The sequence below is a fragment of the Agaricus bisporus genome (assembly GCF_000300575.1).
Source record: "Agaricus bisporus var. bisporus H97 unplaced genomic scaffold AGABI2scaffold_12, whole genome shotgun sequence".
Taxonomy (NCBI): Eukaryota; Fungi; Basidiomycota; class Agaricomycetes; order Agaricales; family Agaricaceae; genus Agaricus; species Agaricus bisporus.
In genome coordinates this window covers 191,049-203,819 of record NW_006267347.1, presented here as the reverse complement: position 1 = coordinate 203,819, position 12,771 = coordinate 191,049, and the positions used below count along the sequence as shown (strand labels likewise).

Below are 12,771 nucleotides of genomic sequence, written 5' to 3'. Positions count from 1 at the left end.
ACGTATCACCTGGTAGTTGGGAGGGCTCGTTATTATGAATATGTCTACTCATCAAGTCAACATCTTTTCAGTTAGGAACTTATAACTGTGCTATGTTACTACCGTGATGAAAGTTATGAACTACTTTATGAAATTGAACAAAGGTCATTGGTTAGTTATTTTTGAAACGAGGTTCCGACCTGAGCTTATCATATCTTTCGTCGCTCGCTTCTTTCCCGCCCTTTCCCCATGGTGACTACACCTGATAAACCATCGAGATGGATTCCAGGGCGATATCCTGAACCTGGGACATCAGCTATTGCAGATGCTATTCGACGACGAAGGGGAGAGAGAGGGTTGACGGCGTTGGATGGGGCTCTTTTACATGTGGAACCTGTCGCTGAGGGGTGGAATACGCTTTTGGGGGCGGTGAGGACGAAGGGGAATGTACCGGGTGATGTTAGAGAGTTGATGGTGCGTTTTTTTTTTTTAATTATTATCTACTAGATGATGATGTTGAGATAACTTTTTTTTTTTTTTTTTTTAGATTTTGAGGGTTGCGGCGATTAATGGTGCGGCGTTCGAATGGATTCATCATGAAATCGTTGGACGTCAAACGGGATTGACGACTGCTCAGTTGTATGTTATTCGGGATATCAGTGCTCCATTGTTATCTCCAGGAGGAGGAGGAGGATCAACCATATTGAGTCCGTTGCAGAATGCGGCTTTGGTTTTTGCAGATGAGAGTACGAGAGATGTTTGTGTAAGTGTAAAGGTGACGGAAAGTCTGAGGGAAGAGTTGAAAAAATGGGTTGGGATGAACGATAAGGAGGAAGTTGAGAAGAAGATGGATGATTTGTTTGTGGAATGTGCTTTGATTGTGGCTAGTTATAATATGGTCTCGAGGTTTTTGGTTTCGGTGGATGTAGCTGGAAAGAGGGATGAGGATGTACCTTGGCCATTAACACATACCGAAGTGAGTTTTTTTCTCAAATGTTTTTTTTTTTTTTTGTTTTACGATGATTTGATTTTTTTTTTTTTTTTTTATAGGAATTTATAACTCTTCCAACGACGGAGAATCCGACACATAAAATTCATACAGTGACTTTAAAAACATCAGACTCGGATTCGGCTCCTTGGATCGTTTTTGCGAATTCTCTTCTTACAGATTTCAAACTTTGGTCTTTGGTCGTTCCATATCTTATCTCAAAAAGTTACAATATCCTTCTACTCTCACAACGAGGACACGGAAAATCCACTCTCCCCCCTTCCTCATCACATCCAACAGTAACAATTCCCTTCCTCGCATCCGACATCCACACCATCCTCCACCACCTCAAAATTCCTACTCCCATTAAATCGCTTATAGGTGTCTCTCAAGGTGGTGCTACCACTCTCGCCTTTGCCGCCCAATTTCCACAAGAGGTTGAAAGTATAGTGGTATGTGATACTGCGGCATGTACACCTATGGGGAATAATGTAGCTTGGGAGGAACGTATCAGATTGGTGAATGGAGATCAGTTGGGAGGGATGAAGAGGCTTGCGGATGTGACTGTGCCTAGATGGTTTCCTTCAGGATCAAAAGTCTCTTCTTCTTCAACGACGACGGAAGAAAAAGGAGGAGGAAGAAGAAGTCGAGGAGAGTGGATATCAAATATGATCAAAGAAACAAGTGTAGAAGGATTCGAAGCTGGGGCTAGAGCTCTAAGCTCATACGATACCCTCTCTCTTGGACTTTTCGATCGTCCTATCAAACATATTTTGTTATTAGCTGGGAGTTTGGATGGGAATGGGAAAGTGGGAAGTTCGATGAAGAAGTTGAGTGAAGATTGGAATGAGAAGAGACTTGAGGGGAGGAATTTGAGGGAAGTGGAATTTGTGTTGGTGGAGGGGTCGGGGCATTTACCGATGGTGGATGAACCGGAGGCGTTTTGTGAAGCCGTGGATAGGTTTTTGAGGTCGTTTTAGGTTTGTTTGGGTTTGGTGTATGATAGTAAGAATTATGTATCGAGCGAAAGAATTATTTCATTGGGCGGGATCTTGCAACTTCAATAAGTCGAATCATGAGTCCTATCTCTCACTTCTCGCTCCCCACTTCTTACTACTCTTTATTTTCCTCTGTGCCCTATCGGAATTTACCTTTCTCCGTGTCCTCGTTATCGTCCTCTGAGACCCAATTTTGAACTTAAGCGTGCCCAGGGTTTAGCTGTTTCATGTTCTAGGAGCTTGGCAGGAGGGATATGATAGCGGCCTTGAAGCTCCGAGCAAGTAACATTTGCATGTTTCATAAGTTTGATTTACCAGGTCTATGGTCACCGGCTCAGTAAAAGGTGGATCTCATGATAGTTCATGATAATTCCTGGTAGTAATTCGGGATAACTCAGGCTGACGTTGATTCCCTCAGAAGTTGCGTGGGAGTTTGGAATTGTGTGCGCCAACGTTAACCATGCCAGAACTATGCTTGGACCGTCTGCTTGAACAGAACCAGATTCATGGCCGAACAATCCCGTCTACAGGTAAATTTGGCGTTTGCGCTTTTCCACATCCGAAATTTACAAGTTCCGAATGCATCAATATAGCGTTTTCGGTACTTCCAAGCTCTTCCAAGTCCCCCCCTATGGAGTCCGATCGAGTCCGTCCCATCCGCTACCACTACTCCATCGAGATCTATTGTATCCGCCCTGTGTGCTCCCACTCCTTCAAACCATATCAATGTTCCTAAAATTATTGTATTGTTTCCTGCAACTGGTGAGGTGCCAGGCTTAGTACTCATGCCTCGTTTTTACCTGGTTTTTACTGACTCGTTTTGTATATCTCATCTTAGATGAGGAGTTGGAAATAGCTATTTCTTTTTTTATGCAGAATAGGGGACGCAAATCATGATCAGACTTCCGACTCCGAAACATTGTTCAAATCAAATTGATATCGGTATAGCCGAGTGTCCGACTTATTGCCAACATCATTACATTCATACACAACACCACATGGAAATCAGCCACGGGTGCCAGTGGCTACCGTGCATAAACGAGGCATTCTCAAAAGTGAAGAGCGCGATGCTGGTGTCGAGCGGAGCAAGCAACAAGTCAAAGGCAAGACTATGAACCAGAACAAAGGCTCAAAGGACCCGTTCCAGATCCCTCCTTTGTGTCAGTTGGCGTTAGCCACAAATGGTCTGCCCCTATTGCTGTAGTTGTCTCGGGGACATCGCTTGGTTCGACGAGGTTACTTCCCGATCCCGTCGCACTCCAATAGACTCCAATGCGGCTCGGATCGACGGATTCAATATAACTGCGACTTATATCCTACCACCGTCATCTCCCACATTCTTTTACAACCGCGACGCGCCCCCCCCTGGAATCATGATGCCTTCGAATGTTACTGTCGGATTATCTGTTCTAATGCTGACATTTATCGTGTCCCGCATGCGGAAACAAAAACAGAGCTTTCCGCCGGGGCCCAAGAAGTGGCCACTCGTTGGAAATCTCTTCCAGCTTCCCACATCTTATGAATGGGAGACATACGCTCGCTGGAGCGAAGTATAAGGTGCGTGTGCTATATATTTCGTATAAGATACGGGAAATGAGACGACACTTTGTTTCCAGAATCCGACGTCCTTCACGTTAGCGCAGCAGGCACATCGATCATCATTGTCAACTCATGGAAAGCCGCCTATGACCTGTTTGAGAAGAAATCGAGTATATATTCGAGTCGGTATGTGTCATCATAACCCAATTGTGGTCACGACTGACCTACATGAAAAAAAAATATGTGTATAGTGTGGAAAATCAGATGCTGCTTCTGTGAGTTTAACTTTCATTCATGGGACGTTGACCTCAGTTTTACTCATACTGCCTGTATTTCCCGTTGCGTAGGTCGGGCTGGGACTGGCTATTCGCGTTCATGCCTTATGGAAACGCATGGTTGCAACGACGGAAATTATTTCAGAAAAATTTTCATCCCTCAGACGATGCCAGTCATCGTCCCCGTGAACGCGAATATGTTCATCAAATGCTTCGCGCACTTCTCGATACGCCGGAAGGATTTATGGAACATTCTAGAGAGTACGTATTTGATTTCTTCTTCCCTCATGTCGAGTAAAACCGTATCTTATTTATTGTTTGATTTGTAGCTTGATGGGCGCCATCACCCTTTCACTCGGATATGGATTTGAAGTCAAACCTAAAGACACGATTATCAACCTCGCTACAGAGGCCGTCAAGGGTCTCGCAGATGCCGCCAACCTAAACGCTTTCTTAGTAAACTCCTTTCCTGCCCTCAAATACGTGCCTTCATGGTTTCCTGGCACGGGTTGGAAGAAACAAGCTCAAATTTGGCGTGGTTGGACTTTGAAAATGCGTGATGTTCCTTTTGAGAAATCACTCCGTCAGATTGTACGTTACTCTTCATTCGCCGAAAGGCACGTTAAGAGATTGGAATTCTCATTAGTTAATTTTCTGTTAAGGCTGAAGGGACGGCGACACCTTCGCTTGTGACAACCAGCGTGTCCAATCTTGATGAGTCTCTAGACAGGGAAGAGCAATTGACTATTATTAGGGACACAGCCGGTAGCTTCTTCATCGGTAAGTCCAGCCTTGAACTTCCAATTTGCATGCAAAAGAAGATCAACTAAAAGACGTTTCTTAGCCGGTGCTGATTCGGCTGTTTCTGCCATCAATAATTTCGTGTTAATGATGATATGTTATCCTGAGATTCAGGATAAGGCGCAAGCGGAACTCGACCGCGTGATTGGAAGAGGACGACTTCCTGACTTCAGTGATGAACCCTCTTTACCCTACATCAATGCACTTGTAAAGGAAAATTTTAGGTATGATATCATCACTTGTGTCTTGTCATCGTCACTCGATCTCTGACGACGTTTTGCTTCACTTCTTTTCATCAAGGTGTCACGCAATCACTCCGTTCGGTGCGTTTTCATAGTGGTCTCTGACCCGATGGCCCAACGCTGATTGGTCTCGACAGCGGTACCGCATTACCTTTCGGAGGATGACGAATATAACGGGTATTATTTACCAAAGGGTTCTATAGTTCTCGGAAACGCCTGGTATATGGTCTAGTGTTATCACTTGACGAATTATCTGAAATTCTTCAAGGGCAATAACGCACGACAAGGAAGACTATCCTGAACCTTTCGAATTTAAACCGGAACGATTCCTCAAGGATGGAAAACTCAATGCCGAAGTACGGGAACCTACTGCAGCATTTGGTTTTGGCCGAAGGTAAATTTCCGAGTACTTATTGTCCTATCTATTTTACGAATTCCTTTTTTTTTTAATTGCAGAATTTGCCCGGGGAGACATATTGCGATCTCGACGTTGTATTTGAGCATTGCCACGATATTGTCTGTGTTTCGGATTGAGAAAGCGGTTGATGAGAATGGGCGTATCATTGTGCCTTCCAAGGAGTACACCTCTTCTTTCATTGTGTAAGTTCAATTCCTTTCATCAAAAGCGACTGTGCTGAACGCACTTTCTTTGTAGGCATCCGAAACCTTTTAAGTGTAGCATTAAACCACGGTCCAACGAGGCAGAAAAGTTAATCAGATCTATTTAGGATTAGCTAGATATTTGTGGATGTATCTTATGTCTGTGGGACAAATTGAGTGATATCTATGCAGAACAAACAGAAGCACTGAAGCTTGGTAGAATGGTGAAGCACTAGGCCATGACACTATTTTGTTGCAAAATTGGTACCCTAGGGCCGACTTTGCAGCATAGCCCTCTACCTAATTGTGACTCGCATCAGCAAAAAATTGGCGGGGTAGTTCCACCAGCAGTAGCCATGTGCATGGATATGTCAAGTGAAGTGTTCGTGTGGTGTTTTGGCTTGTGCTTTAATAAGAGTTCTGAGCCAGGGCCCATAACCTAAGGTAAATCAACACTCAGTGATATGACGTCGCGTAGATCACTGAGGTGTACAGTAAAGTTTATTAGGATATATGTACTCGATAAGGTGGGCTGCATAAACTGTATAGTAGATAGGAAGAAAATATGTCTTTTAAGAAAATTTTATATAGTCGGAAACTGAAAAGCGAGCGGAAGAGAAAGTTAAGATATGGAGGCTGTGAACGAAAATAGAAAAACAGAAATCAATGACCATAAAAGGAAAGTAAAAGTTGATCATCAATAAATGGACTCGCATTCAAAGCGTCGAAAGTATCACAACACATCATATCAAAGTTCCAATGATTCCGGATGAAAGTCATCTAAGTTACCGCAATGTTCCTTCAGAGCATCTGACTCAGGTTCCGACTTCTAGACTGCCTCGCGCCGGTAAACCATTTTCAATATTGAGGTCATCGGTAATAAACAAGTAAAGGCATCAACAATGGCGGTGGCACGACGAGACGAAGGTTCGGAATGCAGAAAAACTCGTTCAAAATATCATTCAAAGAAAAAACGCGTTGCGCATTATCCAAGTTATCACAAAAACCTGAATACAATACATCAACTCGCAAAATCAATCAACTCCACGCCACCAACCACGCGACAAACAGACCGCCACAAATGCCATGTGTAACCACGGTGTCATTCGCTCTCCCATCGCAAAGAAGAGAAGAAAACATACGGGCGCCCGCTCCGTCCTTCACCTTTAAAATAAACCCACCCACGCAAATCTGTGTACACATACTCTCCAATTTTAGAAAAACGATAAAGAGTATACATATGACATAGGTATGTATTGCCGATTCCTGGAACTTCTGCGCCGCGTGTAAGAGACGTCAATCTCATAGAAAGTAATTGAAAAGGATGACGTTATTCGACTAACGGGGTATCTTCGTTCCGTGGCTATGTCGTGATCTTTGGCAGATCTTCTGTGTGAAGGGTGGGGGGGCTGTACGAGAGGGGAAAAGAGACGAGAAGGCGACAACGTCACTGATTAACGTCTAGTGTGTTCTATGATGCCGGGCTTCTTCGGTTTGAAGATAAATTAAAGGATGGGAAAAAGTTACTCCAAATGAATAGGAATAAGATGCCGGACTTTGAGAGTCAATAGAGATGGGCACCGGACATTTATTGGATAGAAGTGTCCATAGCTGCCGGAGTATTCCCTGTACCACTTCCTGACGCTGAGAACAGACCAGGAGAAGATTCAATGGGAAGGGTTAATTCATCTTCAACATGATTTTCTTCGTCTTCAGAGCTTTCTTCATCGTCCTCTCTGCCAAGTCCGGCGAGAACACCAGCAGGGCCACCTGATGCACTTGTTGAATCCGCTAGACCAAACCTAGGATCCCACTCCAACTCTTCGGGTTCTTCAACTTCGACTTCAACCCTTTGTTTCCAGTCGAATTTATCACGTAGCATTGTAACGGCACGGACAGCACGATCGACCCGTTGATCATGAGCATTTCTGATTTCTGTGCATTCACGAAGTACGTCTTCGTATTCAGGTTTTTTGGGGGCTGCGTGAATGCCATAACCAAAACCATTTGAGGGTGCAGGGGGAGGGGCGCCAAGAACACCGAGCGAGCCTCTTGTAGACATATGTTCAGCCAACCGGCGAACAGTCTCGTTTCGGTTGCAAGACATCGAGGGTTTGTTGATTACGCAACAGAGGTGCGGCCTCGGTGTCAAGTTCCTGTTCTGTCATGCCTGTCAATGGGTGTATAGCGATGCGTTCGTAGATGTTTTGTTGGACTGTGGGACGGCCTAAGTGATTAGAGCGGACAGTCTGTGTTTGGAGGAGAGCGTTGGAAAAATTGAGAGTCTGAGAGAGGAGGATATTATATTTTGAAAGGATGTCTGGCCAGGAGGGCATCGCGGCGAGATCATTATTTTTGATTGACCAGGCGAGGCCATTGATAGACTCGATAATCTGGGTGGATTTGAACTTGAGCGACTCGAGCTGCGCGGTGGGGAGGGGAGCTGCGGTGAGCGTTGGCTCTGGCTGGTGGTGGACTGGATTCATCCTGCGGGTATTCAGTTGGCCCGGGATCGTCGGTCCGTTGTATGCCGACATTACCCGTGTCCGGTCTATCGATCGACCTCCCCTTGCCTCCTCCGCCACTAAGTTTATGCCGTGTGTGCCCGTTTATTGACGCTCCATCAATACAGCATCAATATGACCTTCCTGCCTTTGGGCGAGTCCACTCTACTGCATTGCAAGTGTTTCTACTCGTGACTTTGACAGGCTGCATATCTGGGCTGTGTTTGAGCCGTGAGGAGCCATTAACCAACTTGGAAAAGAACCCTGGCAGTGTTCCACGTTGAAGCGCGCTCACCCTGGGTCGCTGACAGACAGATATGTTGGATTCTTCAAACTCCGCCTACCCGAGTATTTATCCCTTCAGACAGGGGGGCTGTCTGTCGCCTGTGTTAGCCACAAAGAGTCTGTCCCTGTTGTTTGTCTCGGGAACATCGCTTCTTGATCGTGTCGCACTCCATTTTGATGCGTGCATGCAATCCATATAATTATAATTGTATACTGCGACTATATCAAAGCCCCCGCGGTCTTTCACCCATCTGTCCTACCACTGTCACTCCCCACATTCTTTACAACCGCGACGCGCCCGCCCCCCGCCCCTCCTGGAATCATGACACCCTCGAATGTTGCCGTCGGGTTATTTGTTCTAACGTTGACATTTATTCTGCTCCGTATGCGAAAACAAAAACCGACCTTTCCGCTCCCGCCAGGGCCCAAGAAGTGGCCACTCATCGGCAATCTCTACCAGCTTCCTACATCCTTTGAATGGGAGACGTATGCTCACTGGAGCGAAGTATACGGTGCGTGACCATCGCATATTTCGTACAGCATGATGAGACGACGCCACACTTCTTTCTTTTCCAGACTCCGACATCCTCCACGTTGACGCAGCAGGCACATCGATTATCATTGTCAACTCGTGGAAAGCCGCCTATGACCTGTTTGAGAAGAAATCGAGTTTATATTCGAGTCGGTATGCGTCATCATAACCCAATTGGGGTTATACAACTGAAAATCATGTGTATAGCGTGGACAGTCAAATGGTGCTTCTGTGAGTTTAACTTTTATTTATGGGAGATATGGTTGGTTGGAGTCGTGGTATTGCAGTTGATATGCGTTTAGTTCAGTTTTACTCATGCTGCTTGTTTTTTCCCATTGCGTAGGTCGGGCTGGGATTGGTTATTTGGGTTCATGCCTTATGGAAACGCATGGTTGCAACGACGAAAATTATTCCAGAAACATTTCCATCCCTTAGACGACGCCAGTCATCATCCCCATGAACGCGAATACGTTCATCGAATGCTTCGTGCACTACTTGATACCCCGGAAGACTTTATGGAACATATCAGACAGTACGCATTCGATTCCTTCTTCCCTCATGTCGTATTAATGTTTTCTCGTAGCTTGATGGGCGCCATCACCCTCTCACTCGGATATGGAATTGAAGTCAAACCTAAAGACACGACCATCAACATCGCAACAGAGGCTGTGAAGGGTCTCGCAGGTGCCGCCAACTTCAGTGCATTCTTAGTAAATTCCATTCCTGCCCTCAAATACGTGCCTTCATGGTTTCCTGGCACGGGTTGGAAGAAACAAGCTCAAGTTTGGCGTGATTGGACTCTGAAGATGCGGGATGTTCCTTTTGAGAAATCGCTCCGTCAACTTGTACGTTATTATTATCTTTCATTTGCCGAAAGGCACGTTGACAGATCGCGGTTAATTTGGGGGTTAAGGCTGAAGGGACGGCGACACCTTCGCTTGTGACAACCAGCGTGTCCAATCTTGATGAGTCTCTAGACAGGGAAGAGCAATTGACTATAATCAGGGATGCAGCCGGTAACTTCTTCGTCGGTAAGTCCAGTCTTTAGCTTCCAATTTGTATGCACAAAAGAAAATCAAATAACACATGTTTGTTTAGGTGGCGCTGATACGACTGTTTCTGCCATCAATACTTTTCTATTGATGATGATATGTTATCCTGAGATTCAGGATAAAGCACAAGCGGAACTCGACCGCGTGACCGGAAAAGGACAACTTCCTGACTTTAGCGATGAGCCTTCTTTACCTTACATCAGTGCGCTTGTGAAAGAAAGTCTTAGGTATGATATCATGACTTCGCTAAGTCATTCAAATCTCTGACGGCATTTTTGCTTTTTGCTTCTTTTCAACAAGGTATCAAGCAATCACTCCTTTTGGTACGTCCTTCACCATGGTCTCAACCCGATGGCCCAATGCTAACTAGTCTTAGCGATACCGCATTACCTGTCGGAAGATGACGTATATAAAGGGTATTATTTGCCAAAGGGTTCTGTGGTTCTTGGAAACGTGTGGTATGTTGTTAAACGTTATCATTTGACGAATTATCTAATATACATATATTAGGGCAATAACGCACGATAAGGAAGATTATCCTGAACCTCTCGAATTCAAACCGGAGCGATTCCTCAAGGATGGAAAACTCAACCCTGAAGTACGGGAACCTACTGCAGCATTTGGTTTTGGCCGAAGGTAAAAAATTTCCGTGGAAATTATTGTCCGTATCTATCTTACGAAAATCATCTAGAATTTGCCCAGGTAGACACATAGCGATCTCATCGTTGTATCTGAGCATTGCCACCATATTATCTGTGTTTCGAATTGAGAAAGCAATCGACGAGAATGGGCATGTTATCGTACCTTCTAAAGAGTACATCTCTTCTTTGATTTTGTAAGTTCCAATTTCCTTTTATCCCAAAAAGCGACTCTTTCTCTAATCTCATCTTTTTCATAGACATCCCACACCTTTCAAATGCAGCATCAAACCGCGGTCCGACGAAGCAGAAAGGTTAATCAGGTCTATTTCGGACTAGCTTTTACTTAGATAGTGGAGACTTGTGAATGTACTTTACGTCCGTGGGAGATATATTTATGGCATGTGACATGTGACGTTGGTGTTTGAACGAGACCCCCGCTTCGGTTGCTGCTCTTTCTGTTTCTACTTAGCACCTCATGTTGTTCCGACTCCCGCTCCTCTCTGGACGCGTCGCGCTCCCCATCGTAGCCCCTCGTCATTATCTTACGCGTCCGCTCCTGACGCGTTCATTCTCCTCGACGCCATGGGTCTTCTCTCCTACCAAGGCCAAAGCCGCGTCAACAACTACGACGAAGGCCAAGGCCAAGGCCAAACCCAAGAGCACGACCAAAACCACCACTAAAGCTAAAGTTAAAGCCAAACCCAAGGCCAAGACCGCTGGCAGGAAGAAGAAGGTTGCGAAAAAAGTCGCAAAACGTAAAAACTTGTTGTGTTGATTTATAGCAGCACCTTTTTTGACTGACGTTTTCTTTTTACCTAGCTGTTTTTACTAGAGAACAACTTAAAGTACCGACTAGGCGTCCTGCAGGCGGATATTTGACATTTGTAGCTGAGCAATTCGCGAAACAACCAAAGGTGTCAACCTCTGAAGGTGCTCGCGAGCGAACCAGGAATATTGCGGCTCAGTGGAGAACTCTTACGGAACAAGAACAGCAGGTTGGTTGATGTGTGCCCCTGTATGCGCCTTAAACCATATGTTTTCTCATGCGCTTGTATAGGCATACAAAGACAAAGCGACTGAGGCTGGCAAGAAGGTTAAAGCCGATTTTGAGACATGGATTGAGAATCTTGATCCCGCCATTCTTCGCGAGATCAACAAGCGCAGGAAAGCCCGTGGCAAGCAGAAAATCCGTGCTCCTTCAAAGGGTCCGAAGGGTCCAGTACCTGCTTTCCTACAGTATGTTTCTTATTCCATGTGTTGCGCTCGGAAACTCATTGGGCATCAGATTCCTCGGTGACTTCAAAGCTGATAACCCCAATCTTGCCATCAAGGAGTTGGGCAGGGAGGGTGGTGTTGCATGGCGCCAGTTGCCTCAAGCCAGGAAAGACGTACGTGCTACATGCATTGATTCGCGAAAATACAGCTTAACTTGAACGCCAGGTATATCTGTTGGCATATCGCAATGCCAGGAAAGCATTAGAAGCGAGGGCGTGATTTGGTGTTCCCTCTGGATAGAAATTGCTTTGATTCGAGTAGTAATAACGGAAACTGTTTCCGACTAGTAATAAGGCGCATTCTTCAAAGCATCGACGCTGTCTAGAATTGTTTTTTGACACCAGGTGGCCTTGTCCTTGAGTTCGTCGTCCTCGCCTGGGGCACCTATTTCATACAGCACCAACAACGCCAAGAAGAGGTTGTACCACAGACGTTTCGTGTTCTGCCGCGGGAAAATCGTCAACGCGCCGCCACCAGCTCCCATGTAGCCCTCCGCCATGGCTTTGCTAGGGTGGGGCGGGACGAAAAAACTCTCGAGGAGTGGATCACCCCATACGGCGTGCGCGGCAACAGGGAGGATGGCTGCAATTTCAAAGCTCCATGGGTCGTCTCCATCCGTCGGGAGTGAAATGAAAATATCATCTTCAGACCCTGTCACCCAAATCAGACTGGGCACTTCGACGTCATCGAAGACTGAGAATCCTATTGCACGGGAGTGATACAATCTGATGTTCTCGTAAGGGATCTGAAAATCCACTTTGACGGTGCCTTTCTCAAAATGCGATAACACCTTTTCGAATAGATCGGTGAATGTTTCTTGCCAGGAATAGGAAGGATCAGCGGGGTCCTTGAGTAAAGGAATACCGAACCAATCGTTTTGCACGTTGGTGTGCAGCTGTCCAAGGGAATTTACCCAACTCGAGGTCGATGAAGGCATTTTCCCTTTTTCGGATAATAAACCGCGTTTGCGGGCTTGGGCGATGGAGAGGAGACGATCGGATGAGTGCGGGTTGTGCCGAGAGAGAAATGGTAGGGTATCAGGAGAGAGAGGTATCGAGGA

At 45.7% G+C, this 12,771-nt stretch overlaps 6 protein-coding genes across 6 annotated transcripts; 4 read left to right on the top strand and 2 right to left on the bottom strand.

The window, feature by feature from the left end:
- Nucleotides 1–228: 228 nt before the first annotated feature.
- Nucleotides 229–2,030, top strand: AGABI2DRAFT_210750 (hypothetical protein; the record flags this gene model as incomplete). The annotated part of the gene is made up of 3 exons (XM_006455980.1): nt 229–453; nt 527–955; nt 1,030–2,030. The coding sequence occupies 3 exons, from the start codon at nt 229–231 to the stop codon at nt 1,945–1,947; spliced, it is 1,572 nt and encodes a 523-aa protein (XP_006456043.1). The 3' UTR covers nt 1,948–2,030.
- Nucleotides 2,031–2,413: 383 nt separating this feature from the next.
- On the top strand, nt 2,414–3,055 carry AGABI2DRAFT_195307 (hypothetical protein). Its single transcript, XM_006455979.1, has 3 exons — nt 2,414–2,495; nt 2,559–2,727; nt 2,804–3,055. Exons 1-3 carry the CDS (start codon nt 2,472–2,474, stop codon nt 2,860–2,862), a joined length of 252 nt encoding a protein of 83 aa, XP_006456042.1. The 5' UTR covers nt 2,414–2,471; the 3' UTR covers nt 2,863–3,055.
- A 428-nt stretch (nt 3,056–3,483) lies between these two features.
- On the top strand, nt 3,484–5,550 carry AGABI2DRAFT_121940 (hypothetical protein; the record flags this gene model as incomplete). Its single annotated transcript, XM_006455978.1, has 12 exons — nt 3,484–3,526; nt 3,582–3,690; nt 3,756–3,779; nt 3,852–4,040; nt 4,109–4,370; nt 4,442–4,559; nt 4,624–4,804; nt 4,881–4,903; nt 4,960–5,041; nt 5,091–5,216; nt 5,279–5,422; nt 5,478–5,550. The coding sequence occupies 12 exons, from the start codon at nt 3,484–3,486 to the stop codon at nt 5,548–5,550; spliced, it is 1,374 nt and encodes a 457-aa protein (XP_006456041.1).
- A 1,460-nt stretch (nt 5,551–7,010) lies between these two features.
- AGABI2DRAFT_180830 (hypothetical protein) lies at nt 7,011–7,959 on the bottom strand (the record flags this gene model as incomplete). Its single annotated transcript, XM_006455977.1, has 2 exons — nt 7,011–7,471; nt 7,506–7,959. 2 exons carry the CDS (start codon nt 7,957–7,959, stop codon nt 7,011–7,013), a joined length of 915 nt encoding a protein of 304 aa, XP_006456040.1.
- A 401-nt stretch (nt 7,960–8,360) lies between these two features.
- On the top strand, nt 8,361–10,772 carry AGABI2DRAFT_188118 (hypothetical protein; the record flags this gene model as incomplete). The annotated part of the gene is made up of 12 exons (XM_006455976.1): nt 8,361–8,723; nt 8,788–8,896; nt 8,951–8,974; nt 9,087–9,275; nt 9,327–9,588; nt 9,657–9,774; nt 9,842–10,022; nt 10,096–10,118; nt 10,172–10,253; nt 10,306–10,431; nt 10,487–10,630; nt 10,694–10,772. The coding sequence occupies exons 1-12, from the start codon at nt 8,534–8,536 to the stop codon at nt 10,770–10,772; spliced, it is 1,527 nt and encodes a 508-aa protein (XP_006456039.1). The 5' UTR covers nt 8,361–8,533.
- A 949-nt stretch (nt 10,773–11,721) lies between these two features.
- Nucleotides 11,722–12,771, bottom strand: AGABI2DRAFT_227740 (hypothetical protein). The gene is made up of 2 exons (XM_006455975.1): nt 11,879–12,771; nt 11,722–11,825 (listed from the first exon to the last, which is right to left on the bottom strand). Exon 1 carries the CDS (start codon nt 12,646–12,648, stop codon nt 11,995–11,997), a length of 654 nt encoding a protein of 217 aa, XP_006456038.1. The 5' UTR covers nt 12,649–12,771; the 3' UTR covers nt 11,722–11,825; nt 11,879–11,994.

Bases quoted from the DNA above. Each gene is read 5' to 3' on its own strand.
- AGABI2DRAFT_195307 (XM_006455979.1), top strand. From the start codon at position 2,472: ATGGCCGAACAATCCCGTCTACAG. The intron at 2,496-2,558 runs GTAAATTTGGCG...GCATCAATATAG, and splicing joins CCGAACAATCCCGTCTACAG to CGTTTTCGGTACTTCCAAGC. The intron at 2,728-2,803 runs GTGAGGTGCCAG...ATCTCATCTTAG, and splicing joins TGTATTGTTTCCTGCAACTG to ATGAGGAGTTGGAAATAGCT.
- AGABI2DRAFT_227740 (XM_006455975.1), bottom strand. From the start codon at position 12,648: ATGCCTTCATCGACCTCGAGTTGGGTAAATTCCCTTGGACAGCTGCAC.